The sequence below is a fragment of the Clupea harengus genome, chromosome 4, assembly GCF_900700415.2.
Source record: "Clupea harengus chromosome 4, Ch_v2.0.2, whole genome shotgun sequence".
Taxonomy (NCBI): Eukaryota; Metazoa; Chordata; class Actinopteri; order Clupeiformes; family Clupeidae; genus Clupea; species Clupea harengus.
The window spans coordinates 14,644,783-14,672,702 of NC_045155.1; the positions used below are offsets into that span (position 1 = coordinate 14,644,783).

The window sequence follows — 27,920 nt, forward strand, 5'->3', positions numbered from 1 at the left end:
ATTGGGCTTGAACCTCATTCCCTCATTCCCTCCCATTGAAAACGCAACCTTAAGGATTTGGAGAGGATCTGCAAAGAGGAGTGGACCAAAATCCCTCCTGAGATGTGTGTAAACCTGGTGACCAACTACAAGAAAAGTCTGACGTCTGTGCTTGCCAACAAGGGTTATTCCACCAAGTACTAAGTCATGTTTTGCTAGGGGTTCAAATACTTATTTTCTGCATCAAATGCAAATTAAGTCATGAATGTTATAAAATGCAGTTTTCTGGATTTTTTTGTTCATATTCTGTTTCTCACTGTTAAAATACACCTACTATTACAATTATAGATCACACATTTCTTTGCAAGAGGTCAAACTTGCGAAATCAGCAGGGGTTCAAATACTTATTTTCCCCACTGTATATATACACACAAAAGCACTACCAGACTTCACATCCCCAGCATATTGTCACGTCCAGAACGCACTTCCAACCACATGGCCACCATCAAAGGGGTAGTTTGCTTTATATGCCTTTAACTGTTAACTTTTCAGCAGAATCACCACAGAAACAGCCCAAACAAACACACAAGCACACATAGCCAACACAGTCCTGTTCCTGCCTATTAAACACCAATGAAGGATTCAAAGAAAATAAGAAGATCCTATCTAGGGGAGAGGAATAATCTGAACAAAGACGCAGACAAAAAGAGGGAGAGGGGGAGAAAATTCAGAAGACAGATGGATCCAAGTTGATAGTGAAGATTGTTTTGAAAGGCAGAAGCATAGCCTTGCAGAGAAAGACAGAATGTGGAGCGGGCGTCCCATCTGTGCACGTCCAAGCTTGGAAGTGAGTGAAACAACCACCACGCCCTTCTCAACGGGATCCCCCCCACACACACACACACACACACACACACACACACACACACACACTCACACACACACACACATACACACACACACACACACACACATACACACACACACTAAAGACTGTGCCTGAAATATGGATCTGTGTGTGTTCTCTTGACGAGGAGCCCAGCCCGGCCCAGCCGATCCGAGCCGAGCTGAGCCACGGTGGGGGAGCTCACAGGGCTGCCCGCTCCACCACCCAAAGCTCCGGCGTCCTGGCTTGCCTGGCTGGCATCCACGCAAACGGTTTGAAAAATACCCTCACTGTGGTGGGCATCAGTCACTTAAGCCACTGCCTGGGAGCTGAGAGCCCGCTGGCCACTTCATGGCTCCCTCAGCACTGAGCTAAAAGGAGCCGCGCCGTCTGTGTGCTGTCACACACACACACACACACACACACACACACACACACACACACACGCCTCATAAACACACACCCACACAGACACGCTCGCTTGATGCACGTAAAGCGACAGTAACAAACTCATATGTGACACATAACGCCTGTATGAGGACACACACACACACACACACACACACACACACACACACACACACACACACACACACACATGCACTATACAGACAAAAAGACCTGTGTGCAGGGCTGACCATCTCATTATCGCTGGACCTGCAGACGCGGCGGTGGGCTTGGCTGCAGAGCTGCGTGGGTGGGGAGAGTTCAGGTTGAACTAATTGCTGGGAATTAGGCGCACAGATTTCCTCCACACATGGCGAGGTGGCGAGGGGCGCCGGTCAGATGGACGCCCATCGGAGGAGCACCGCGCCCCGGGGTCTAGGCCCCCCCTTAGGACCTGCTGCAAGGCGGCTCTGGGGGCTACAGCTGGAAGAGATCACCCCTCCGCTCCGCCGAGGCATTTTCACGCCTAATGCTTTTCAGATGTGCATGGCTGGGATGATGACGGGAGCAGGGAAAGTGAGAGAGACTGGGACGATAGAGGCAACACAAGTGGAGTTATATCACAGAGCTTTGTGTTGAGCACTCTTAACTCTCCCTTCCCCGTGCTTCGGGGCCCACCGGCCTATTTCACACCGGCTATCGTGACTGTTTACGAGTGTAGCCGTGGCTAGCATGGCACCGACGGCAAAACTTCTGAGGCTCGCTGAAGAGCTGACCCCCGAGTGTGCCGTCATTTACGGGGCCCCAGCATGACAAACAGTGTCATAAAAAAACGGGCCCTACGTGCTGAGGCCTCCTCTTCCCCCGACGGCCACATAAAACATCTCCCGCCCGCCGAACAAAAAAAAGGGAGGACGGCTTTTCTCCGGGGCAGGTAGAGGGCGAATCCCCGACTTGGAGGCGAGACACACCGGAGGAAGCCTGTTAAGATTCCTTCCCCGCATCTCGTCCGCCACTGCAGCTGCTCGGCGGGCTCTTTCTCTGACACCCACAATCGCTTTCATTATGCAAATGCGCTCGACGCGCAGGTTTACCGCGCCAAGGCATCTGCATACAAAACAGCCTCTATTTGTTCCCTTTCAATTAGACGATGCAAGGTATATCATTTCATGGAGGGGAACAGGGAGGTGGGGAGAGGGAGAGCAGGGGGGGGGGGGGAAATAGAGCGAGCCGGGGTCCGAACACATCCAGCTGCTCGCCACCACCCACTGCCGCCACCGCCGCCGTTCGCCCCTTCCCATCTCCAGATCTGATAATACCGCCACTCCCTCATTTCCGCCTGGCACCTCTTCCTTGAGCGCGCCTCCATTCAGCCGCCCAACTACCCACCCACCCATCCAGTGCAGATCTCATTAAAACAGGGAGAGATATCCTGCGTATCAGCATGCATCGTGCCTCCGCCGTCAGCCTTCTTGAGGAGAGTGTGGGGGTAGTTAGTATGCATATATTGTCCACACATGCACACATATTAAGGCACTGTGCAACACATGCATGAACACAAGGCGCCACAATCTAGCCACGATGTCTCAGGGGGGATCCGCTGTCTCGTGGCCTTCTGTCTGTGTCTGTGTCTGACGGGGGGCCCGGCCATTCGGGCGAGAGGCTGTCAATAGAGTCCTGGCTCGGCGCCTTGTCCCCCAAAAGCCTGAGCACCTTGTCATAATTGCGTGCAGCAGTGCGAGCCGTACATGTCAAACAAGCCATTAAGGGGAGGAAGTTGGGGAAAGTACGGTATACAAATGAGATTAGGAGGAACCTGAGGGGGGTGTCCACCGGCAGACACCGGGACAGCAGCACAACGCCGCTCACTCTCTCGCTAGCTCTGCCACCCCCTACCCCTCTCTTTCTTCTCTTATTTCTCTCTCTCTCTCTCTCTTTCCTGGCTCCTGCACATGCTCTATTACCGTGCCGACGCTCTCCACAGACGGGCGAGAGAGCCCCAGTTCCATCCGATGCAGAGGGGCAAACATAATCATTCTACCCTGTCGGATTCGCTTCGAACACGCACAGAGAGGAGGACGGGGGAAGAGACCGTTTCGGAGGGGGGCTTAGAGGGGTAGATTTATGGCTTCCTGGGGCCCCCCTCGCCGGGCCACTCCATCATCCACTGCACAGGCTCACGGCGCCACTGCTGGGGTATTGGAATAGCATTACAAAGCAGTTTCACCTTACTGTAACATTAGACAGGCCAGGGGGGGGGGGGGGTATCTGGGGCACAAGGACCTCCCTACTGCATCCAGCTCAGAGGAAAGGGAGCAGAGGAATTCCCTCTTACAGATTCCACTCACGCAACTGAAAACACACATGCACACACACACACAGAGAGCCGGAGAAAAAAAATCATTCTGCTGTCTGTATCGAGCAGATGGATTAAAACTATGTGCAACATAACAGCGATAAAGCACATCTGCACGAGATTCAGATTTCAGAGATTTTTGATGCAATCAGTGTTAACTTTATCTCCACCTAGTAGGCATAATTTCATTTGCTCATTATGTTTCACCTTGGCAAGCTCTGGAGATAAAAGCAACTCCAATGCTTCCACATTAAAAGACAAGGAGTGGGTATATATGCACGCAATTACTTTCAATTGAACAGGCTGAAACATGTATGTGGAAAAAATATACATCACTGCTTAATGGTTCATTTGTGAGGTGAGATTAAAACTAACACCTTGCATCCATAAAAAGTGAGTCTTTATGCAGAGAAAAAAGAAACATTATTCTCCTCTACACTGACAGGATGACAGCCAAGGAAAAAAGCTAGCCTATAACAGCAATAACCTTTATACCAACACAGAGCGATATTTCACTAACTGAATGGCAGGTCTACACATTAATTACATGCCGCGCAACCGGGTGAGAAATTCGCTTGGCATCTTCCAGCTTCCTTCTCCCTAATGTATTTCCCCACGTCTAAAAAATAGCATTCAACATTTCATCACCTTCTGGAATACATTACTGCCATGCATCATAATTATCAGCATTAAAAAAAAAAGAAGAACTGCTGTATTTTCTCCACCCTCCACTGCACTCGCATTTCTCCTGATACCTGCAAACAGGGTCCCAAGCTACACTGAGCCTGGCCACCTTTACACCTGCCCAGTCAATATCACAAGTCAAGTGTGGGGTGGACTTGACAGCCGAGGGTGGGTGCCAGCTCAAACACCACACCAATCCAGGGCTGTGTAACACCATGTAACACGCAGCTGCTTTGTAAAGTATTAGGACACTGCCAGTGTTTTCAATGCATTTATGGTTAACAATGGATTAGATGTACTTTTAACCAGAAGTCTACCCACGAAGGTCCACAAGGACTAAGAGAAGTTTTAAGAAATGATACATTTGCATAAGTATTCAGACCCTTTGCTGTGCATCTCTTGTTAGTTTTGACTGTCCCTAAGATCTCTCTGGGACTTCTCGGACAGCATTTACCATTAACCATTTTCCACAAATTAATTAATTGGGCGTGATTTTACAAAGGCAAAGCCCTATGCATGTAAGGGTGCACAATTGTCATTGAAGTCCAAGGAATTCTATATGAAAATAAGAGAGACACTCAAACTATGGTAATGTATACATCCGGTAAAGGTAAAAAATCCAGGTTTCCAAGAGCACTGTGGCCTCGAGAGACCAGGAAGTCAGGAGCCAGAACTAACAGGCCGTCCAGTTAAACTTGTTAGCCCTATAAAGAAGGACCTTGGTTTGTTTTGACATGGCTTCAGCAGTTCACTGCAGAGATGGGAGAACTAACAGGAGGAGCAACCATCTCAGAAGTGCTCCATCAATCAAACCTTCATGGAAGACAGTCTAAATAAAAGCTTTTTTCTGAGTAAAAGACATTTGGCAGCTGGCCTGACAATGAGCAAACAACTCTTGAAAAACTCTGAAAAAAAATGTCTGAACATTGAACTCTTTGGGCAAAATTCAAAGGCCTATGTCTATCAAAAAACAGGCATGACGAGTCATCTGGCTAAAACCATCACTGCGGTAAAGTATGGTAGTGACAGCATCATGGGTTATTAGTATACTTAGACCGATGGCATTATTGTTATTAACATACACAAATGGTAAATGGTCTACAACAAAATAAAGGGCTCTGAATGTTTCCTGCACCAACTTTGAGACAGGGAATAGAAATAGTTCTTAATGCATCAACTGAAGTCTTTCTTGGATCAGAAGGCTTGCAACGGTTTCACTACTTCCGTGTGTCAACACTTCACAAATTTGAGTGTCAGCTTTCTCCCCCTTTTCTCAGCAACAAATCGTTTCATTGTTGCATCCGCGCCAATTTCACTTGTATTTCCCTTTTGACCTATATTTTCAATCACCCCCTTCCTCTCAAATCAATATCGTTCACCATGCTGCGAGGCTCGCTGCCTGCAGTGTCATCGTAGTGACAGCTTAGACAGGAAAGTGTCAAAGACATCAAGTTTTTTTTTTCTTGTCTTGTTTCTTTGTTTTCTTATTCCCTTACTTCTTTTCCGGAATGATCCAAAGACAGCCGTTTGCTATGTTGCTTACGCAAGCATATGCTGAGTCTACAGTACACGACTAAAAAAGACAAGCTTTCTGTCGACACCCATGAGCAACTTTTTTTTTTGCGTGCGTTTGGATACGCACCTTACCTGTGCGGGGGGCCAATAAACCTTTGTCCGAGTAATGTCAAACACTAGAGACAACTTGGGCTAACGTTTCTGCTCACAGGGGGATGGAGAGTGACAGGAGAGGCTCATTTTTAGCTTTTTCAGCTTTTGTTAATTCCTCAGATGTTTGAATTTTTTTTAGAGCTACCTTTGATATCTTGATATGAGACATCCTCAGCATGGGAAAAAGATGAGGTAGATTTTGTGGGGGTCTCTTTTGTGTGAAATCAGTGACATGAAAAGATTTAATTAAGATACGAGACTGCTAATAATTAATTCTGCTCTTCTCTCAGACTTGAGTTGCACTGTCAAGAACACCACAGCAATTTATTCAGCCACTGCGGCATGAATTACAGATGCTCTTATTTGTACTTTTTTTTTTTTTTTGTTATTTGTTAAAGTCGGTTTGGGGGCGGTGAGTTTTCAAACTCAAACTCAAACGCAGAGAAGTTTTTTGGCAGGATCACTGAGACGTGTACTGGAAAACGCGAGCCCAAAGCTCGAATCCCAGCGACAGCAACCCAAGTCCTAGATCAAAATACATTTCAATTCAAATCATCTTTTTTGTGTGTGTGTGTTCAGGTATGCCGGAGGCCCAGGGGAACACTCACAGTGACAAATGCCAAGCCGCAGGCTGGAGGAGCCCAGTGCAGTCATTATCATGTGTGCAGATGTGTGGGGGTGAGTGCCGAGGAGGAGGCGGAGGAGGCGGAGGAGGAGGAGGAGGAGGAGGAGGAGGAGAAGGCTTCAGAGCGAGAGCTCGAGTTTCCCAACCCAATTCTTCTCCGGTCCATGTGGCCTCATTTCAGGATAATGCTGACAATGATGGGTGACCTATAGCCATAAGGGTTTTTTTTTCTCCTTTTTTTACTTGTCAATCACCCTCCTGTCAAACTTAGTACATGCAAACTTACTTAGTGAGACGACCAACCAAGTTTGTTTTAGGTTGCAAAATCAAAATTCGGTTTAAGTGTAAATGAAAAGCATGCATTTTTTTTTTCCTATTCCCTGTACTGACATCAAAATGGATCCACCACAACTGGCATGCAAGCTGTGGAGTGAATTATTAATCGATGAACGTAGCTGCTGTCATCAGCCAGAGGCACGGAAGAGACGAGAGAAGAGACGAGAGAAGAAAAGGATCCATCTTTTGCCTCCAAGGCAACACAGACGAGATATGGAACCTGAGCTGCAGGTGGATGCTTTGTGGCTGGCTTTTGTCCAGGCAGAGTCTGCCGCCAACCACACAGTTGGTGGTTCCCGTCTATTGGACAGCTACTGGTAACCACCCCTTCATCTCCAGAGTAAAGAGTGTCTTGGAATGTGCAGTCCAACTAAACAACACTGGTGTTAATTACAGCCTACTTCCAGAGCGAGAACAAACAAGCTCAGATAACAGCTTTTGAGTCCATACCAGATTTGCATTTGGCAAGATCAAATAAGTGTGAGATAATAATATAGAAACATTTGTCAGGTTTTTTTTTTTTTATTGTTCTGTTATCCTTAAGAATAAAATGGATAATTAAGACCCCAGAGCACTGCCAAGTTTTCATCAGTGGATAACCTTCATCAACAAGTATTCTTTTTCAAAGTTTTAAAAATCTGGTAGTTTTCTATCAACTTTTTTTTCCATGGCAACTGTTAGATTATCTCGAAAAGACAGGCTGCAATAACTGTGGACAGAACAGCCCTCTACTTGTGGGCTGTTAGAGGAGCTAATTAGGGGGTGCTTTGTTACTTTGTCAGGTTTCAGTTGGTGATTAACTGGCTTATTGGGTAGGATTTTGGTTGCTAATTGCAGATGCTCATACCACAAACATGCCTCTGTTTGAGAGAGAGCTTCAAGCTATTCACTTCAACATTCGCTTCAAAAACATACTCTCAAACGCTTTCTTTTAGATGTCTGTGGACGCTGTTTACATTCTAGAAGTCCTTCACTCTCAAAGGGAAATCTTCCAGAATTCTACTTTTTGTTCCTGTTTTTCGAGGCATTTTTTTCTTTAAATTAAAGACTGTGATTTGGTGTAATTAATATGTGAGTGAGGCTGTGTGGGTGCGCCATTGTGTCCTTGCGAGAGGACATGTTCAGTGGAGTGTGCCTTCTCTGTCTGGCTAATTTTCCTAATGGCAAAGCAAGCCCTTTGTGTAAGAACGTCCCAGTCATGTAACACATTAATATGACACTGAGTGATAGGGGCCTGTATCTGGGCTATCTTTAATTGGCACACTGATCTCCCCGGCTCCCAATAGCCCCAACAACACCATCCCTGCAGGGGAAAGGAGTGTGCACGGTGTGCATTGCTCCTCTGTGGCTGTGAGCATGTGTGTGTGAGTGTGTATGTGAGTGTGTGTGTGTGTGAGTGTGTATGTGAGTGTGTGTGTGTGTATGTGTGGCATATAACGAGCACAAGCCACCCTCTGAACTGCCACCCAACTATTGGAAATGTAATTAAGCCCTAGCCGCAGCTCTTCTTTAATGGGCAGGCCGGCGCGAAAACAAACGGTGCCCTTTGGCTGGCACAACTTCCATATATTGAAAATGAGCGCCGCGATCAATAGGCCCACACTTTCGCCAACATCAAGGGGAGGAATAAGCGACATCGCAGCCATTCTTTTCTTTCATGATGTAGGCCTCCTTTTGTCAATCTCCCTCGCCACTTTTGGATGTATACGTGCTGCCTTCATCTAAGAATACATTTGACAGTACAATTGATTGTCAGAACAATCTAGCCTGACATTAAAGATCTATTTTTTTTTTTTAAACTGCATCTACGGTGCCCTGCTTGAAGAGCGAGGCTAAAGCATAAATCTGGTGCGTCTCTCTCTGCTCCTAAGGTTCTGGCAACCAAGTGAGGTTAAGCAACACTTCAATCAAACATAATTACCCAGCATTTTCAGCACGGACACGGTTTGAAGGAGACAATAGTTATTGTTCCACCGCTGCGAGACACCCAGTATTTGTTACACAGCTGCTGCAAATGGATGTGTTTTCACACAAGCCTTTTCCTCGTGCCTTTGTAAGACACCAGCCTGGAGAGCAAATGATTGTACAATTACAGGATAGAACCCTCCAAGTGAGGCAGTTTGTTTAGCTGCCAAGGCTCCACTCTCCAATCATTATTAGCATTTCATTTGTTGTTCTCTTCGGAGCCTCGATCTCTGTGTCGGCACACTGTAATAGCAATGGTGAGGGTCTGTTTTTCTAGCAGTGCTGAGAAGAGTCCGGCTATACTGTCAGTGACGGGGGTGGGGGGGTCGGGTGGCTAGCAGCGGGCTACCAAGCGGCTTTTCATGTTCCGCGACATAAATATTCATTGCAGCCTCAGAAACCAGCTGTTTCCCCCCAATTAAAGCAAGCAGAGATTCCACCATTTGCCAATAAATTGTTGCAGTTTAATTAATGGCACTCGTTGCACGGCTGCCGCCACCCAACAAAAAAAGCGAAATAAATATAAAACTATGAAAAGAATGGAAACAAACATGGCGCCAAAGGCAGAGATTTCTATCTGTGAATGAGAGGGTGTAGTCAGAGAGGCTCGATGGACGAACTGAAGCCGAGCTGTTGTCCCTGGCCTAGATACAGCCAACGCCAGGAGGCTGGGGAGTGTGGTGGGTAGGTGTGTGTGTGTGTGTGTGTGTGTGTGTGTGGGGGGGGGGGGGGGTACTGCTGGGGAGTAGACCCTTCTCCAAGCTGGATGTGGGGGAAACTGGGTTCTGACAAATCAGTTTGTCTAGGAGGAGCCAGACATCAAAAACAAGGATCTACCCATACCTCCCCACCCTCTATCTCCTCCCTGCACACCCCACAACATCACTCCCCCCAGCACACAAACACACAACCGAGAAACACATCAAGCATTGACACAGCATGAAATATTTTCCCCATCAATTCCTTCCCTTTTTTCTATATATATTGCGCCTACTTCAAAAGCTTGTGGGAGTAAGATCGTTATCTGTCTGTGTTAAAACGGTCCGGTCAGCGCATCTCCCAGTGAGGGCGAGCAGGACTTACCATCTTGGGGCTGGGGGGCCGGCGTGAAGTGAACAGGTTTGTCTGGAGGAGATAAAAAAGAGAGGGAGGGAGAGAGAGAGAGAGAGAGAGAAAAAACACATTAGTGAAGTGAAGATCTCAGACTATCCCAGGAGTCAGTGCAGTCATTCCAAAATGTGTGAGTGAGTGTGAATGTGCATATGTGTGTGTGTGTGTGTGTGTGTGTGTGTGTGAGTGTGTGTGTGTGTGTGTCTCCGTTGGGGGCAGACTTATTTGACAGCGGCCCTTGAGGAGCTGAAGGTGGAGGGGTGTGTTAGTATATCAGACAGGGCACAGGAATGAGGGTAATGAGATATCATCTGTCAACTGATGGCAAAATTGTGATCACAGACTCTGCCTATTTCAGTGAAAGAAAGGGCAGCTAATTGTGCATTCACGGTGAATGTGAATGACTTCTGATACATTCTGGGACGGGGCCCATTACATTGATTTCATATACGGCGCCCGACAAGCATGAATTTTCATGAGACGCAATAAAGGAAGGAGGCGACTGTCAGAGCGAGAAGACGTGCCATGATACTTTAAAATAATGATTTGAAAGTATGTCGTGCCACACTTGGAGGTGCCGCTTGGAGGTGTGTGTGTCTGTACGTGTGTGTGTGTTTTGTGTGTGTGTGTGTGTGTGTGTGTGTGTATGTGTTTTGTGTGTGTGTGTGTGTGTGTGTGTGTCTGTGTGTGTGTGTGTGTGTGTGTGTGTCTGTGTGTGCGTGTGTGCGTGTGTGTGTGTGTGTGTGTGTGTGTGTGTGCGTGCAGTGTGTGTGTGTGATGAAAAGATAGGAGCGTGGGCCCAGCTGGAGGCTTTTCTCCACATTTCACACAGAGAAGGAAATCAGTGACACTCGCGGCTCGCCTCATACTGTGAGTGTGTGGAGTGCCGCGCCGCACCGGAGCATGTCTCTCCGCACTGACTCTCCTGGAACATAACATGACGCCTCAAATCTCAACCCCTGCGTTCCCTTCCTCCACCAGCTACCCCCCCCACCGCACACATCACCAAAACAAACAGCGCCGTAGCCACCCACTGGCAGACACTGCTCGAGTCCATCAAAAATAACATGGTGTGGGAGCCCTGTTGTCAGGAGGCAAGGGGGGGTGTGGTGGGGTGGGGGTATAGTAAGGGAAGATAAAAAAAAAAACTTCGAGACCCTCTCCAATTTTCTTCCCCACAGGGGGGTAATTTGGGAGATAAAAACCTTCACATCAATTACCCAGCTCACACGTTTGTGCCATAAACTTCACGCGAGAGCAGAGCGCTCGCTCTCTGGAGGGCAGTGCACTCCTCTCCACCGCCTCGTCCCAGTAGGGCCTGAACGGGGTTTAAATTTAGGCTCACTTAAAATTGCTTGTCAACAGCAGAGCTTGAGGGAGCAGTAGAGGGAGGTGGAAGCAGACAGTGAGAGAGAGAGAGAGAGGGAGAGAGAGAGAGAGAGAGAAAACGGAGAAATGGGAAAATAAGACTGACAACTTGTAATGGAGAGAAAGAACAGAGGATAGAGGGAAAAGAGAATGAGGTGGTGGGGATAGTGAGAGCGAGAGGGAGAGATGGGGAAAGATGGGGTGGGGACATGCTCTGCAATACAGTTCTTGTATAATGAAGTGTCAGCTGAACTGGTCTCGGCCATGACAGAAACAGATTTCCATCACTGCTGTTTCAAAACAAACAACATTCACAAAAACACACAGCCAGGGTCCACAAGGCAATGTCACAAGCTGTCCACACACACACACACACACACACACACACACACACACACACACACACACACACACACGAGTTAAACACAGGAATATAACCCCACTGTATGACACATTGATATACATATACAAAAAAAGGAAGACAAAAAAACACACAGCCAGGGTCCACAGAGCACAGTCACAAGCTCAGGCGCACGTGTCTAGACACACACAGAAACACACACAGAAACACACACACACACACACACACACACACAGTAACACACACACACACACACACACACACACACACAGTAACACACACACACACACACACACACACACACACACGAACACACACACACACACACACACACACACACACGAACACACACACACACACACACACACACACACAGAAACACACACACACACACACACGAACACACACACACAGAGGAGTTAAACACAGGAATATAACCCCACTGTACGACACACCGATATACACATCCAGCAAAATGAAGAAAAAAGGAAAAAGAACAAAAACATTCACACAAACAATGTTTGATTGCAACCCCACATATCACTCCTGTCATCTTACTATCACTTTGCCTTGAGAAAACATTCATGAGAAGCACACATTAAAGCACGTATTATAATAACATGATTCATGTGCAAATAATGCCTGGGCTCTGACAGCTGTTTTATCTCCCCTCTCTCTTATCTCCCATCATGTGTCTTGCTGTGCTTAGGTACAGAAACATGCAAGCACACTTATACAGAGAGTCTCAAGGACAATACCAGTGTGTGTGTGTGTGTGTGTGTCTGTGTGTGTGTTGTGCGGTCTATGTGAGAGAGCACTTATCTTTCTTTTTCCTGTGTGTGGGTATCTATTTTCTATTTGTCTGTGTGTGTGTGTGTGTGTGTGTGTGTGTGTGTGTGTGTGTGTGTGTGTGTGTGTGTGTGTGTGTGTGTGTGTGGGTGCGTATGTGTGTGTTTGTGTGTGTGTGTGTCTGTGCGTGTGTGTGTATGTGTGTGTGTGTGCGCAATCGAGGATTTGAACACATCTCGGCAGAGGTGGATTTGAAGATGATGGCAATGCCAATAGAGTGGAGGAGCCAGGCGTCCTGCACGACCTCCCTTCCCTTCCAGCTGGCTAAATGAAAATGGAAATGTCTGACCCCAGGTCTGTGTCCCTCTCCAAGTGGCTTTCAAACGCCGCTCTGCACCTCTCCATGTTAATGGCACTCCTTTCCCTTCATCAGATTTCTCTCTCTCTCTCTCTCTCTCTCTCTCTCTCTCTCTCTCTCTCTCTCTCTCTCTCTCTCTTTCTCTCTCCCTCTCTCTCTCTATCTCTCCCTTTCTCCCACTCTCATCCACTCCCTGAGATGGGAATGGAAGAGGCTTTGACTGAGTTTGTATTTAAATCTAATGGAAACTGTCGGGATTAAATTGATTCGGCAGCACCACCAGTTTATAAATGGACCTCGCGTTTGAGCACTTTCACTGGGGCAGGAGAGGAGAGGAGAGGGGAGGAGAGGAGAGGAAGGGGGGTCTGCCTCTGGGTCTTTTAATCAAGATCTAATGCAGGTGACATCCAGGAAGCCCCCTGAGGAGCTGAAGAGCACACATGCTATTGAGAGTCCTGAGCATGTTAACAACTTTTAGTCAGGGAGCATGGCAATGAATGAATAAGAACGCTCTCTTTTCTCTCCATCTCTCTATCCATCTATCCATCCATCTATCCATCTATCCATCTATCTCGCTCTCTCTCTCTACTCCTACCCTCACACTACCTCTCGCATTCACTTTCTGAATACCTGTTTGGTTGGACAGCATGGGGAATAATAACACAGCTCTCTCACTCTCTCACTCTCTCACTCACTCACTCTCCCTCCCTCCCTCCCTCTTTCTCTCACCTTGTCTCTCGATCCCTCTCTTATTTTTTTCTCATTCATTTGGACAGGTACCCCCCCCCCCCCCCCCTCCCGGTGCTTTGAAATGCACTCAGCACTCCGCTCTCCCTGGACTCTTTGGCAGAATGTGAATTATGATATGTAAATGCCTTCCTCCATCCTCACCCTTGAGGCTCCTTTTTTGTGTTTGCTATGATGTGTTTCATGTGTTTCACATTACCCACAATTACACCTTATGCAAACGGCTCACAGGCAAAACGGACAAAACGCAGGAAAACGTTCCTTACAGGGGGCTGTTTAAGATGGGAAGGTATTAAGAGCAGCATTCATTTGTTTTAAATTTGTGTTACGCTAACACGCTAGCCACTGCTAGTGTTATGACGGAACCTGCCATCAAGACCACTTAGGCTCAGGGCAGACGACACCCTCCCGAGCGCACACTTACTCTGGGACACTTGGGACGCACATTAGAGAGACAGCCAGCCAGCCTTAATGCTTGGAGGGTAAAATGAAAGGCAATAAAGCTTGGGGGAAGCTACCTGAACCACTAATCAGAGGTCACTCTAGAGGGCTTTTCAAAGTTAGCCGTTATTTTTTCCCTCTCATCCGCCCGTCTCTTTCCCGTGACAGTAAGAGCAGCCGGGGTGTGGGCTGAGAAGTGGGCAGGGGCAGGTTGTGCTTTTTTACGCGCCGAGCAGAAATCCCCCAGTATTTACTCAGCCCACTGCCCCAGCGGCAGGATGCTAATGCCAGGGCTTTCACCCCCAAAGGCATTTAATCTGCCCACTTTATTTCGCAGCGCTGAGTAAATGCCACCGCTGCGGGCCTGACCAGGGGGGGCACCACTCGGAAGCGGGCGCGTGTGGGGGTGGGGGTGTGTGGGGTGGGGGTGGGGGGTGGGGGCGGCACACGAGCCCAAGGGCTTGAGCAGACGGAGCTGCTTCACCCTCTTCTATGCACTCATTCATCACATGCCCCCCTGAGCCCCGGTGCTTCCTCTCGCTCAACAGAGAGGAAGGGGGATCCCAAAGAGCTGCCTGTCCTCCCAGTGAGCCTCCTACTCATAGGCACAACTCATTTGCACATCACAGTCAAGCGCATAGTATTTCAGGAAACAAGAGTTCTGTCACACACACAAACACACACACACACACATGCACACACACACACACACACACACACACACACACACACACACACACACACACACACACACACACACACACACACACACACTTATACACCATGTTCAAACAACTCAACTAGTAGACTACCAAACATCTAGAGAAGTGATAGGGACATGCAGTGTGAAACCTACAGTTATTGAGGAAGAGGAGCACAGCGAAGCCCAGGGTGGAGGTGGCCAGCAGGATGAGGCAAATGTTGCAGGGGATCATAAAGTAGCGCACCACCAGAGAGACTTTGTGCTGGTACATCCGGTCCCTCTCCGCGGGAGCCGCGGGGTAGTGGCAGTTGGTCATACTCCACTCCAGTTTGCCCCGGTAACGCCACTAGGGCGGTGGGTGGGTACCCAAATACTCAGTGAAAAAAAGATAAAGAGAAGGGGAAAAAAGAGAGCAAAAAGAGACGGAAAGAGGAAAAAGTACAGAAAAATGGCCCCGGTCGGTGAAATTCAGCTACAACTCCAGCTGTGAGGCTCTGTGGGGACTTGAGCACGGATCCTTTCATGAAAATGCACCGAAAAACTATCCGCCGTTTCCAGGCAACACATTATGCACTGTTTCACACATCCACGGTTGGGAAAAGGGGGCTGGAGAATCTTGCTTTAGCTCCCACTTCCCCTTTACCTTCCACTAAAAGCCTTCAGAATGCCATTGCGCTGTATTTACGTGTTTGCAGGTGTACGTAGCAGCAGCCCAGCTGGGTAGTCACAGGCAGGGGTCCTGCTGGCACTTTGTGTTCTTCCTGCACTTTGTCCCTTTTACTCCATACAGTGACAGACTGACAGACAGAAGAAAAAACACAGCAGACCTGCTGCAGCTGAGTAAATCAGTAATAAAGCTTGAGCTGCTTGTTTACAAAGAGTGGACAAACATGCCTCCTATGAACGAAACCTTCCTCCCCCCTCGATCTCGTCCTCCTCTTTCGTAGCCCTGCCCACACAGGCAGTGACACCTGTCCGTGCCCAACGTGTTGCCCCTCAGATGCCAGGCCGGGCTCCGCGTGCCATGTGTCAGGAACGGCTGCCGGGCTGGCAGAGCATCCTGTGGCCTCCCGAAAGGTGTTAAGCGCAGAGTCGCCGGTCCTGTGCCCTCTCCGAAGGTGCAGCCACAGTCATCAGCCTCCACTTCTCACACACACAAACACACAAACGCGCGTGCTCACACTCCAAGAGAGAACACTACTATCTCTGTAGATTGGAGTGGAGTGGGTGTCTCCGTCAGCTGAAGCCCCCCAACAGTGAGGGCGTGCGGAAAGGCTCCTTCAGTGAGGGGCTTCCGTAGTGCAATTAGCCGACAGATAGTCAGCAGCTGTCCGCGGCTCGCTGAACCATATGCTCCCCAAAGGCTTTTCCTTCCCCCCTACTCCTTTATTTTTTCTCCGTGGTATTCCTTCCCTCGGATAACCTGAGCAGGCTCCCCCCCCTGCCTTGTACACTTGCAGAACACAAGCCCCCTGCTTCCCCCGAGGAGAGAGAGAGAATAAAAAAGAGAAGAGAACCGTGGCCACCCGTGAAGTTGAAGAGGGACAGAGCAGCGTGTGGCTGAAAGTTAGAGGTACGACAGAGCCACTCTTGCAGCCGCCAGCACCAATCCTTCCATCGGTGGAGTGAGGAATGGAGAGAGGGAAAGAGAGCGCGAGAGAGGGAGGGAGAGCGAGATCCGAGCGGCTGTCACTGAGAGGCACGCCACAGCTGACGCTCTCCGAGAACAGAGCCGGCAAACAACGAGCGGCACAAGACACTGGCGAGGAGAGCTTTCAGTCCCCTTGTGTCCCTTCTCTCTTCTCTCCTTCTTTTCGAGCAGGTCACTTGAGTTGAGAAACGCTGACAAAAAAAAGCAAGGCGATCTATTCGTGTAGCGGCTCCTTCAGACAAGTGCTAAGCTGCGGTTTCTGCTGTTTGTTTGTGTTTTAAATAGCAAACAAACACACACACACAAACAGTGCTTGGCTTATTCAGTCCAGTTGCTTTTTCATGGGTAAAAGAAGCCACTTAGTACTCCCTCTGTCCCTTTCTCTGTTTGTCTTTTCATCCTGCATCCGTTGCTTTCCCCTCAGTTCTTCCTCCAGAAGCACTACTGGTGTCCTGGGGGCTCCAATCTCGCTCCAGTGAGTCCTTTGAGGAAATATTCAGTGCCAGCCAAAACAACAATTTGGACCCGCCGTATTCATGTCAGAAATTCCCCAGGCAGCAGGTAGTCCCTGTGTCAATGCAAGCCCCCGTTCATCCGGCGAGACGGAACGAGCGAGCGAGCGAGCGAGTGAGTGAGTGAGTGAGAGAGCTCACCAGCGGCAGGCTGAGAGACGTAGCACACAGAGCGAGTGAGAGAGCGTGAGAGAGAGAGAGAGAGCGAGAGAGCGCGTGCCGGAGCAGAACGAGAGAAGGCAAGAGGCAGCTGACACTTGGTCCACCTCCACGCTTCTTCTTTTTTTTTTTACCTCCAGAAAACAATGGCAGAGAGTGCCTGTGTCCTCACAGCACCACAACACCTCCGCCTTGCACTGCCTTTACTGAGAGCAGAGAAAGAAGAGAGAGAAGGGGAGTGGATGAGGGGCTGGCTCTAACAAAAGGGAGGGGAGGGAGAAGGAGCGAGAGAGAGACAGAGAGAGGGGGAGAGAGAGAGGGAGAGAGAGAGGGGGAGGGTGGAAAAGAGAGCAGGAATAAAAGCTTTTGGGAATACTTGGGGAGTCTTCGGGGGGCAGAGCAGCAACAGCAGAAAGACAAAAGACCAAGAGTGGACCAAACAAATGTCAAGCGATCTACTATCGACAGCCATTCAAAAGACACAACTCACTTCCTCTAATCACCATATATCAAATAAAACCCTAAAACATTAAGCAGATTGTGATTTTAGAAGGTTTAAATGCATAATGATTTAAATCAGATGCATAAACACATGCAACCGCCTAAGCAACACGATGTCTGTATTAAATATATTTGTCCAGTTGCGGGAGAAGTGTAAGCTACTTTTACATATTTAGTCGTCTAATGAGTCAACCTGAGGGAGGCTTGTTTGCCAAACGCACTCTGCAACTGGTACATATCTAATTAGGTATGTGTATTTTTTGATCTTTTGTGCCTTAATGACACCACGTCGCATTTTGTTTTAATTATTTCTCAGCACTGTGAAAAATAAAATAAACAACTGGCGGTATGAATATTCAACAGGCCTGGCAACTGATTAGAGAGAGAGAGACGAACGTAATTCATGGCGGATCATTTCAGCAGCTGTGTTTTTGGATTTTTTCAAATGTATATTCCATGATCAGAGACGCATATTGAGGTCAACAGCAAGTGATGTTTATGCCCTATTTTAGACACCCCCAACCATTGGGACAGACAGATTCAGGCACCATGATGCTCAACTCTGCACAGCCACAGCAGTGTATATCATCTATTATTTATATTCTCTCTCCCTTCCCCCGCCCCCTGCCCCCACACAACACACAACACACATGCACACAAACACACACACACACACACACACACACACACACACACACACACACACAAACACACACACACACACACACACACACACACACACACACACATATACTCTACACACTTTACACAAAACACATTCAGTCAACATGCTTCAAGCGCACACACACACTGAAACACACACTCACACACACAGAGACACGCATATGCAGATAGAGAGACACACAGAGAGACGCACAATGTCTTACTCTGTGTCTATTCAGAGCCGTTTATCTCTTTCGACATGGTCTTTTCTTTGGCTCTCCTGGCCCCAGGGGACCCGGCCCCAAGCCTGCCCCCGAAGCAGCACACAGGGTCAGCCAGGAGCAGGCGGGCAGGCAAGCAGGCTCCAGCCACCAGCTGCAGAACACTGCCCCCCTCTGTAACCTCGCTGACGAGAGATGAGGTTGCCAGGTGATTCATCACCAAAAACGCCACTCCGACAATGTCCCCACCACTGTCTCTGGACCAAAGGCTGCGGCGACACACAAATGGCACGGCCGCTGACATTCAAGACCGTCTCCAAAGGGCCCCTTTGATGGAGAACAAGCTTAAAAAGGCTAAAAAAAAAAAACACTCCAGCACGGCCTGATTGCAACACAAACGGGCAGAGCACCCTTCCCGCCCATCCCCACTTCCTCTGTCACAGCACACATAAGCACTCATTTCACATCAAAGGCCGCTCTAATGCATCTTTAATGCCTCTGATATCCCAGAAGGTTAACATCTCTCTCTCTCTCTCTAAGTTTGTGTGTGTGTGTGTGTGTGTGTGTGTGTGTGTGTGTGTGTGTGTGTGTGTGTGTGTGTGTGTGTGTGTGCGCGCGCTCTCCCACTTGTGCAATTTCCATGACATAGTAAGCAATGTGAATCCGGCCTGACTAGTAGTGGTGGTGGGATGATGGACACCCCCAAAGGTTTCTCCAGACACCCTCGTTATGCTCCTGACACCTTGGGACGTGTGCCACCATTTCTGTGTGTAATGCGAGTGTGACACGGCACGCAATGCATTAAAGCTGCCAAGAGGGGGAGAGAGAGAGAGAGAAACACCCATCACGCCTCATCCGAAAGATCAAACTGAATAAAGCGTTTCACGTAATCAAAAGGAAAGTCTGAAGAAATAGGCCAAGAGTAACACTGTGGCAATCAACACAGACACGCGAACAATCCACGACAACTGAAAAATGTTCTTTAAAAAAAAAGAAGAAAGAAAGGCCTTGTTCTTCACAGGGGAGCAAGAGGTGGAGAAGAAAGAGGAGCGAGTCATTACTTGGCCTCGGAAAATGGAGCATGCGGTGCGGTGTGAGAACAACAGGAGGACCTCCAGGACAAGTAGCAGGAAGCGGCTGATGTAAAGGAGTCCAACTCTAACTTGAAAGCCTCGGCCTGCCTCGTCTGACTGACTGACTACCACAGCCCCTCGCCTCCGACTTTCTCGCGCTCGTTTCCGCAGCTGGCGCGATTGTCGTATTCCTCGCGCGCAGCCGATCATCAAATTAATTAGGCCGTTTTGATTACGAGCAGATTCGCAGACTACTCGACTCATTAGAGAGCTGCCAGGCTCTGTGTTTTTTTTTAGGCGAACCAGAGCAAGAGGCGAGGGAGGCGGCGTGATTTCGGCACAAAATCCGCCTCCTCCACCTCCAGCCAGGGGCTTTTTCAGCTGTGAGCGCGACACTTCATTACGCTGTCACGGGGGCCTGCGAGAAGAGAAAAGGAACAGACAGAAAGCAAAAAAAAATGAATCTTTTTTCCCAGCCCCCTCACCCCCCTTTCTTTCTTTCTGCCTGGGCGGTGATGTAATTCAAACGGGGACGTTACACATAAGGGGGTGACATCACCGTGACTAAATGCTGAAAGTGAAGGCGGGGGAAGAAAAACAAACATCTGCTCCCGCCATTGCAGTTTGCTCGCCCAGCAGACCAATGTCCGTCTGCTGCCGTCCACTCCAGGTGCTTCCCACTGTAGGCCGTAACTCACACCGGCCCATTACTTCTCCACAGTCCGATAAACATGGATCACGGTTCACTCTAGAGGGTGCCTGGAGGTTTTTTTACTGGTGTCATGGCATTCACATTCACATGCCATTAGAAGTTGTTCCGCAAACCATTAAATCAGTGTCAGGTCAGAGAGAGGACAAGTCTACTGTTAGAGGTTTATCCCAGCAGAATTTCTTCGTAATTCCAGTCTATCTCTCTGTCCTAATGGCCTGGTGTTGTACCGATATGATCCTAGTCTACCACAAAATTGCCTTGGCCTTGTGCTGAAGTCATTCTTGTGGATACAAGCCTTGTTGCAGATAAGAATCTACCCTGCTGTTTACTGCTGGGGGGAATGAGTGGTACCTCTCCTCCTCCACCGTAGGAGAGCCCCCGCCTTCACGCTCAGCAGCCCCACAGGCTCGAGCCCCACAGCTGGATCCCCAGCAACCAGGCTGGGCCCCCTCTCTTCTCCTCCCTCTGGCCACCCACCAAGCACCACGGCTCTCCCCAGGACCCACCTGTTCACTCTGGGTGGGGGGGTTCGTCGTCACTTCTTCCCCCGATCAGCCTCAGCAGTCGGCAGCCAGTCCGCTTGCCTGCCTGCCTGCGAGCGAGGAGTCTCAGCAGAGTGCCGGGCGGGCGTCAGCAGTAGCCAGCATCGGGGCGCTCGACTCTAATGGAGGAGAACTAACCGGCAGCAGTCAGTCGTTCATTAGAAGGCCCCGGCACTCGCCCCCTTTTTACCGCGCTCACAACAATAATGATCTGAGCGTTTAATACCTCGGCACGCTCCGCCGCCTAATGCTGTTTATGCTTATGCCCAACCCCCCGTCCCCACGCGCCGCACTTTCTCCCCTTAATCGTCCTTGAAAAGACACCGCCCGGGCAAAGCTCCCGCCTCAACGAGGGGAAGCAGAGAGGGTTTACGGAGCAGAGACGGCAACTGAGTGTGACTGTGTCTTGACTGTGTCAGCGGTGAGTGGGTGCTCGCAGCAAGTAACGCCAGCAGGTGTGTGTCTGCTTTGGCCCAGACGACAGTCCCCACTGCTGGATTCTGGACATCTGGCAGGCAGAGGTTCTCTATGCCACGCAGCACCGATGGTCTCAGTCCCCCTGCGTGGCGTCTGGGACAAGCAGAGGCAGGCACTGAGCGGAGGAGGAGGAAGAATGGAGATTTGGTGGAGGGCTTTTTAAAAGCTTTCTGGGTGTCCACATGAAAATCCCACAATGAGGCATCCTGCATGTACTCCCTTGCTGCATTTTCTAACTGACAGTAATCCTCACAGATTCTTATTCATGGTTTTGTGGACAGCACATTCTCCGTGACAGGGGTAATTCTTTCATATTGAGACAGCCATACCGGCTGAGGACGTGGGTGGGATTCACACACACAATTAAGTTCAGTGGCAGGGGCACAGGAGTCTTATTGCCGTTTCCCCGTCCTGTTTTCTGCGGTGCGGTAAATTGAGTGGAGGTTAAGGGCTCAACCATCTGAGGTGGTACTGAGTGCTCCCCATCTGAAGGGGGAACACTTGGAAATGCCAGAAAAATCCCTCCATCTGCCGCATGGAATATAAATCCCGTAAGAGTCTTTGTGAAAAACATGGGGTGCGAAGATCAGGGAAAGCGCTGCATATTTAGCACTGCAGATTTTTGCTTTGATACAAAACAAAATTAGAACGCTAGCTGCTCCTCAACAAGCCGGTGGAAGGTGTCCTTAAACTCACACATAAACATACATGCACAGACATCACACATACGTACAAGCTGTCCTTAAAATCACACATAAATATACATGCACAGACATACATGCACACGCATACATACACCTTCTCATGCATTCACAGACGTGTGTGTGTGTGAGTACATATGCCATAGCCTCTCTGTTTTTGCCAAAGCTGTCAGTGACAAGCTACTATATACAGGGACCCGATTCATTTGCATTTACATTTACATAAGGAAATGTTTCCCAATGTCTCTCCCTATCTTTCTCCTCAGCCCAAGCAATGCTAGATCTATTCACTGAGAGGGCAAGAGGAGATCTTAATTGGCGCGATAGCCCATCAAAAACAGCCTATAACTAGACAAAAGGCATGTATTATTCATTATTGTTTTTCAAAGCACGGTGACACTGTCCCTGTGTGAGACTGAGAATGCTAGTGATTAAGACACGGACACCACTGAAGGGGAAGGCGCTATGTGACGGTAATGATAATTTGAGCCTTTTTCTCCCTTCTATTCTGCACCAGTGACTACGGAAGCGATTCACTCCACCTGGAGAGACTGGGTGCTCAGGAGTGATTGGGTCCACAGTGGCATGGAAGAGAGGTGAAGAAAGTGGCTCTGAGGGGGGTCACGCTGACACAGGTGATCTGGAGAAGCAGGGGGGAAACAGGGTAGCTTTATCATCCGAGAGAAAAGAGCCACCGCTGACCGCTGGGACCCTGAACCCTCCCAACCCTCCCAACCCTCCCTCAGGCCTCGTATGATGAAGAGACAATCCACACTCTTCTCTTCTGTTTTCTCACAAACTCTAAGAAAGGTTGGCTGATCAGAACAATGTATCTGTTCAATCATCTACATTCTTTCATTAAAAAAGAAAAAGAAAGAAAGGAAAGAATGGAAGAAGGAAGGAAAGACTTTCAAGAATGTCGGCACGCTCTTACCAGAAAGAGAGAGAGAGAGGGAGCTCTTAGAGGACAGATTTGGTATGACTACTTCACAGAGGCACTCAAATCAATTTGTGATATTTGTGGTGCTGCCTCAGCCTTTAAAGGGATGACCTTATCAGCCCACGCAGCTTTTCCACCTTTTATTCCGCGGGTGAAAAGAGCGACCGGTGAGCCACATCAGACCAAATCATCTTTTTCAGCACTCGGGGAGTAAGACAGGAATGAAACAGAAATATATAAACCCTGCCCTCCATTGTCACCAGGAAAAGAACATCTCGTTCCCAGAGGCCTTTGCAGCTCTGATTAACGGCAAGCAATACTAATAAATGATTGGGTCCTTGACTGCTTTGTGGTCATCATCAAACGTTCAGTGGCAGATGTGTACACTTTACAGCTGCCAAGCCCTGTACGCAAAAACAAACAACACCATGATCATGGAACATCTTATGATACCCCACCCCCTCACATTACACCTAGAGGGAGAATTTCGCCACAAACTTCGCCAAAAAAATACCCTGGATATAAATTTGGGCTGTTTTCAATGAGCAGTACTCAAATGCAAAAACAATTGAGAAGACGTTGCATGTTAACCAGTCACCCATCTGGCTAACAGCCATAACAGCTCTCGCTCTAATGCTCTTCGTCTTTATCTCGGAACGGGTGGCGGCCATGACTCAATCACCGGCAATGAGGCAGGATGACGTTAAGCCATTGAGTTGTTTGTCACAGTAAACGAGTACAAATAAATAAACAAATAATGGAACAAACTATCTGCCTTTTTCGATAATGTAGTGCAATATTGAGCCGCGCATTTAGACTTGACAGGGGCATCATCCATTATTCATCAGGAGCCAAACTGATACACGAAGCAAATGAAAAGGAACAACAAACACCACCAGAAGTACCAGCATGGACAACCGTTTGTCTCCACTGCTGGAAACTGTGGGATGACACAAAGCAAGAGAGAGAGAGTGAGAGAGAGAGAGACTTCGATTGAGGAAGTGAAAGAGTGGGGACAGAGAGACAGAAAGAGAATGGTGGCAGAGGGACATGGAGAGAGGAAGGATTTGGAGTCACACCGGTGAATGAGGTAGTAAAAAATTGTGGTCTGTGAAACAATAAAAAAGAAAGTGAACAAACAATGCCACACTGAAGTCCCGTAAGCCGACACTACTTTCATATACGGCTTTATGTTGCGTATAATGAACAAATGGTGATGTTGGAGAGATTCGGCTGTTGTTCAATTATTCGGTAAGTGAGCGTTAAAAGATTGGCTCCTGCACATTTGATCTCGGTGCAGGGGCAGAGAAAATGATAGACAGAAATAAGGAGAGAAAGATACAGCAGCAGGAAGAAAAAGAGATAGAGGGGGGAGAGTCAAGAGGGGAGCCAAGCTCTGAGTCATCTTGATCCGCTGTCTCACAGGAACATCCAGCTGGTCCCCAGTCCATCAACCGTACCTCCCCACTGACATCCAGAAACACGCCATGCTCACGGTCTCGGTTTCTCTCTCTCTCTCTCTCTCTCTCTCTCTCTCTCTCTCTCTCTTTCTCTCAAACACACACACAGATACACACACACACACACACACACACACACACACACACACACACACACACTGTCCCTCTTTCTTTGTGTTCATTTAACTGGAATCTCTTCGTCCTTCCAGTTGTCTAGAATAGCCGGAGCCCATGAATAATGTGACTGCAGCTGAGAAGCATCAAGGATTCCAAGACGCCGTTTTTCCCTCTCTTCTCATCATGGCCACCCCTCCTCCTCCCCTACACTCCTCTCTTTCTCTCTCTCTCTCTCTCTCTCTCTCTCTCTCTCTCTCTCTCTCACTCTCTCTTTATTTCTCTTCACTTCTCTGCCTCTCTGGTTTTTCTCATAAATTCTCCCTTCAGACAATCGTGAGCTGATTTCGTCATCTGACCCCTGGGCCTCCTCCTCCCCCTCCCCCTGAGACAGACTCAGCCATGTGACGTACCCCCCACCCCCCCCCCCCCCCCCCTCCACCTCCTCCTCCAGGCAACAAATTGGCCCAATGTTACAGTGCACAGCTCCACCAGACTGTTGCCATGTGACCCCCACCCCCCTCACAAACGATCCCTCTGGAACAACAATGCAGTAAATTCTCTCTTTAGTCATGTGCCTCTGTCTGGGAGGGAACAAAAAATAAAGTAATACAGAAGAGGTAATACAGAAGAAGCACATCTGGTAATTAAATAAAGAGGTCTGGGGTCTCCGAGTGGGCGTAGCACGATATCGATTGGGCATAGATTGAAGGAGCGCATCATTAGCCTCATTAGGGGGATGATGAATTACAGCGGGTTCAATAGGCTCTGTTTCTCTTCGGCGGATCGGCCTCCGCGCTAAACCCTCCCAACCCCCGACACATTCCGTCAGGACCGAGGAAAACAGGATGTTTCCATCAAACAGAGAGAAGGAGGAGATGGAGTGTGGAAGGAGCCAGAAAGAGAGAGAGAGAGAGAGAGAGAGAGAGAGAGAAGGGGTCAGAGGGTAAGGTAACGAGATGGAGATGCAGTGGAGGGTGATGAGCACAGGAGGGTAAGAAGGTGAGAGAGGGGAGGATCAGAGAGTGGTCAGAGGAAGTGAGAGAAGAGAGGACGTGTGGAGGATACCGAGAGAGACAGAGAGAGAGAGATGGAGGAAGGATGAAAAGGCTGAAGTCGACAAGCGTGAGAGCGATGCTAGGAGGACTCCAGGGGACACATTAGGAAGGGAGAGGCGAGAGAGAGAGAGAGAGAGAGAGAGAGAGAGAGAGAGAGAACAGGTGATTCAGCAGGAGGGAGAGAGAAAGAGGGTAAGGATGAAATGCTAGGGGCAGAGAGAGACACCAGAGGGGTTCAATGAACAGAGAGGCCAGAGTGAAAAGAGACAAAGTGAAATAGGTGGAAAGAAATGGGTGGATGGAGGGACAGAAAGGGAGAGGAGAAATGAAGAAGATGAACAGAGATGGAGAGGATAAAAGAGCTGGCAGAAGAGAAACGCACAAAGCAGACAGAGGCTGAACTGAGTAAATCACTAGGCCAGGAAATACTTTCTTCCTGTGTGTGTGTGTGTGTGTGTGTGTGTGTGTGTGTGTGTGCATAGCAGGCGTATGTGAATGTCTACATTTCAGTATGTGTTAGTGAGACAGATATCAGGAAGGAACAACCTGGCATTTCAGATTGTGTGTGTGTGTGTGTGTGTGTGTGTGTGTGTATTTGTGTTTCTGTGTGCGTGAGTTGAGTGTGTATATGTGCATCGATTTGTGTGTTAGTGTGCGTGGCAGGCATATGTAGGTGTCTACATGTTGTTGAGTGAATGAAAGACCTGGCAGTAGAAGGGGTGTGTATGTTTGCGCAGTTGCCTGTATGTGTCTTTGCATGTATGTGTGCGTGTGTGTGTGTGTGTGTGTGTGTGTGTGTGTGTGTGTGTGTGTGTGTGTGTGTGCACGAGACATCCGTGGGGAACTATCGGTCCAGCTGTACACTCCGATCTCTGACCGTTGCCGGTGGACCATATCCAGGATACATCTGGACGGATGCCTGGCCGAGCCAAAAGCAATCCCCCGCTGGGAGAGAGTTAAGTGTGAAGGCAGAGCGCTGGCCAGAGCCAGAGCCAGCGGCGGCACGAGGCTGCCGGCACCGGCATCGGCCCCGGCCCAGACGCCCGGAGCCGGAGGCTGCTGGCTGCTGGCTAATGCCACGGAGACAGAGGCGGGGAGCGAGGAACCAGCTGACCTTTCAGCTGTGCGTCTGCACCGGATTCAGACGCCGCTGCTGGCAGTGATTGATGAGAGCATTTCCTGCGCCAGACGGGCTGTTTCTGGATCAGCCGGGCCACGCGCCCTTGGCCCCAGTGTCATGTTTTTTTTTTGGGTCTTATTCTGTTTCTGTGTCTTTGCCTTTCTCGTTTGCCTTTGTCTTTATTCTGTTCCACACAATCATACATCTAACCTTCTGGATCTCTGTCTGTCTCTTAAGCACGCGTGTGAATGCAAAAGACTACAGGGGTCAGTAAGCCGACCTCTCGACTGACTTGTTTGCTTTTCCACAGCAGCTCTCTTCCACCCAGCTTCACACTGCCAATTGCACACGCGCATTTGGCTGTTGGGCCATTGTTTCGCTCCCAGCTTCATGTTCATGTTCTGTTCATGCATTCTCACATATCATTTCCCATTCTATCGATCAAACATCCGCCCTCTAATTGTCAAGGCCCATTGAAGTAACTGCACGGACGGCCAGTGCAGAGAAAGAGCGCGGCCAGAGACTGGGGAATATTGTAATGAACAAATGAACTCATCTGGCGGAGGAGCTCGGCACTTTGGTAAAGGTTATTGTCTTGTAAAAAGGCTGAGAGCCCGAATAATTCACTCCCCGGAAATCAATTTTCATTGCACTATCATACATTAGAGAGAAGTGATGGACTGCGAGAGAGAATGCCATCTTTTCACCTCAATGATTCTTTCCCTCTCTCTCACCCGATCCCTCTAGCTGTCTCTCTCTCTCTCTCTCTTTTCTTTTTCTCTCTATCAGTCTCTATCCCCTCTCAATAGTTTTAAATTATGGTGTGTTCAAAGCACATAACTAGCACTAATACACAATATGCTTTTTTTTCTAAAAAAAAAAAAAAAAAAGAATGACTGCGAGCTTCTGCTCCTAAAATAAAGCAGCTCAGCTAAGATGCTCCCAATTGACCCACATTCACTGCAAGGCGATGCATGGCTCCAGCAAACCCGGCACCTGTTTGCTCTGGGGCATAAGCAATGGCCCCCATTCCCTCCGTAACAACCCCTGATCCATCTCCGTTCATTATCAACTGCGAGGGAAATGAGCTCATCAGTGTGAAGGAGGGAAGGCAGGGAGGGATGGAGGGAGGGAGGGAGGGAATCAAAGCGAGGGTCCCATGAATGTGGGCGGTAATGAGGGCCTCCTGTGTTTATGGGTTAGCGTTAAATGTTTAATGTGTACGCTGATGAGGCGCTGCTCTCTGCTCCTTT

At 48.8% G+C, this 27,920-nt stretch overlaps 1 protein-coding gene across 8 annotated transcripts in view; it reads right to left on the bottom strand.

Moving 5' to 3' along the window:
• The window catches only part of agrn (agrin), a 204,148-nt gene that overhangs the window by 105,525 nt on the left and 70,703 nt on the right, over window positions 1-27,920 (bottom strand). For 6 of the 8 annotated variants that reach the window (XM_031566367.2, XM_031566366.2, XM_031566373.2 and 3 more), the window contains one exon: window positions 9,970-10,011. In XM_031566367.2, coding sequence (XP_031422227.1) covers window positions 9,970-10,011 — 42 coding nt within the window. Of the gene's footprint in view, window positions 1-9,969; window positions 10,012-14,916; window positions 18,058-27,920 lie in introns of those variants that run through there. The other 2 variants (XM_031566374.2, XM_031566370.2) reach the window with 1 other exon arrangement.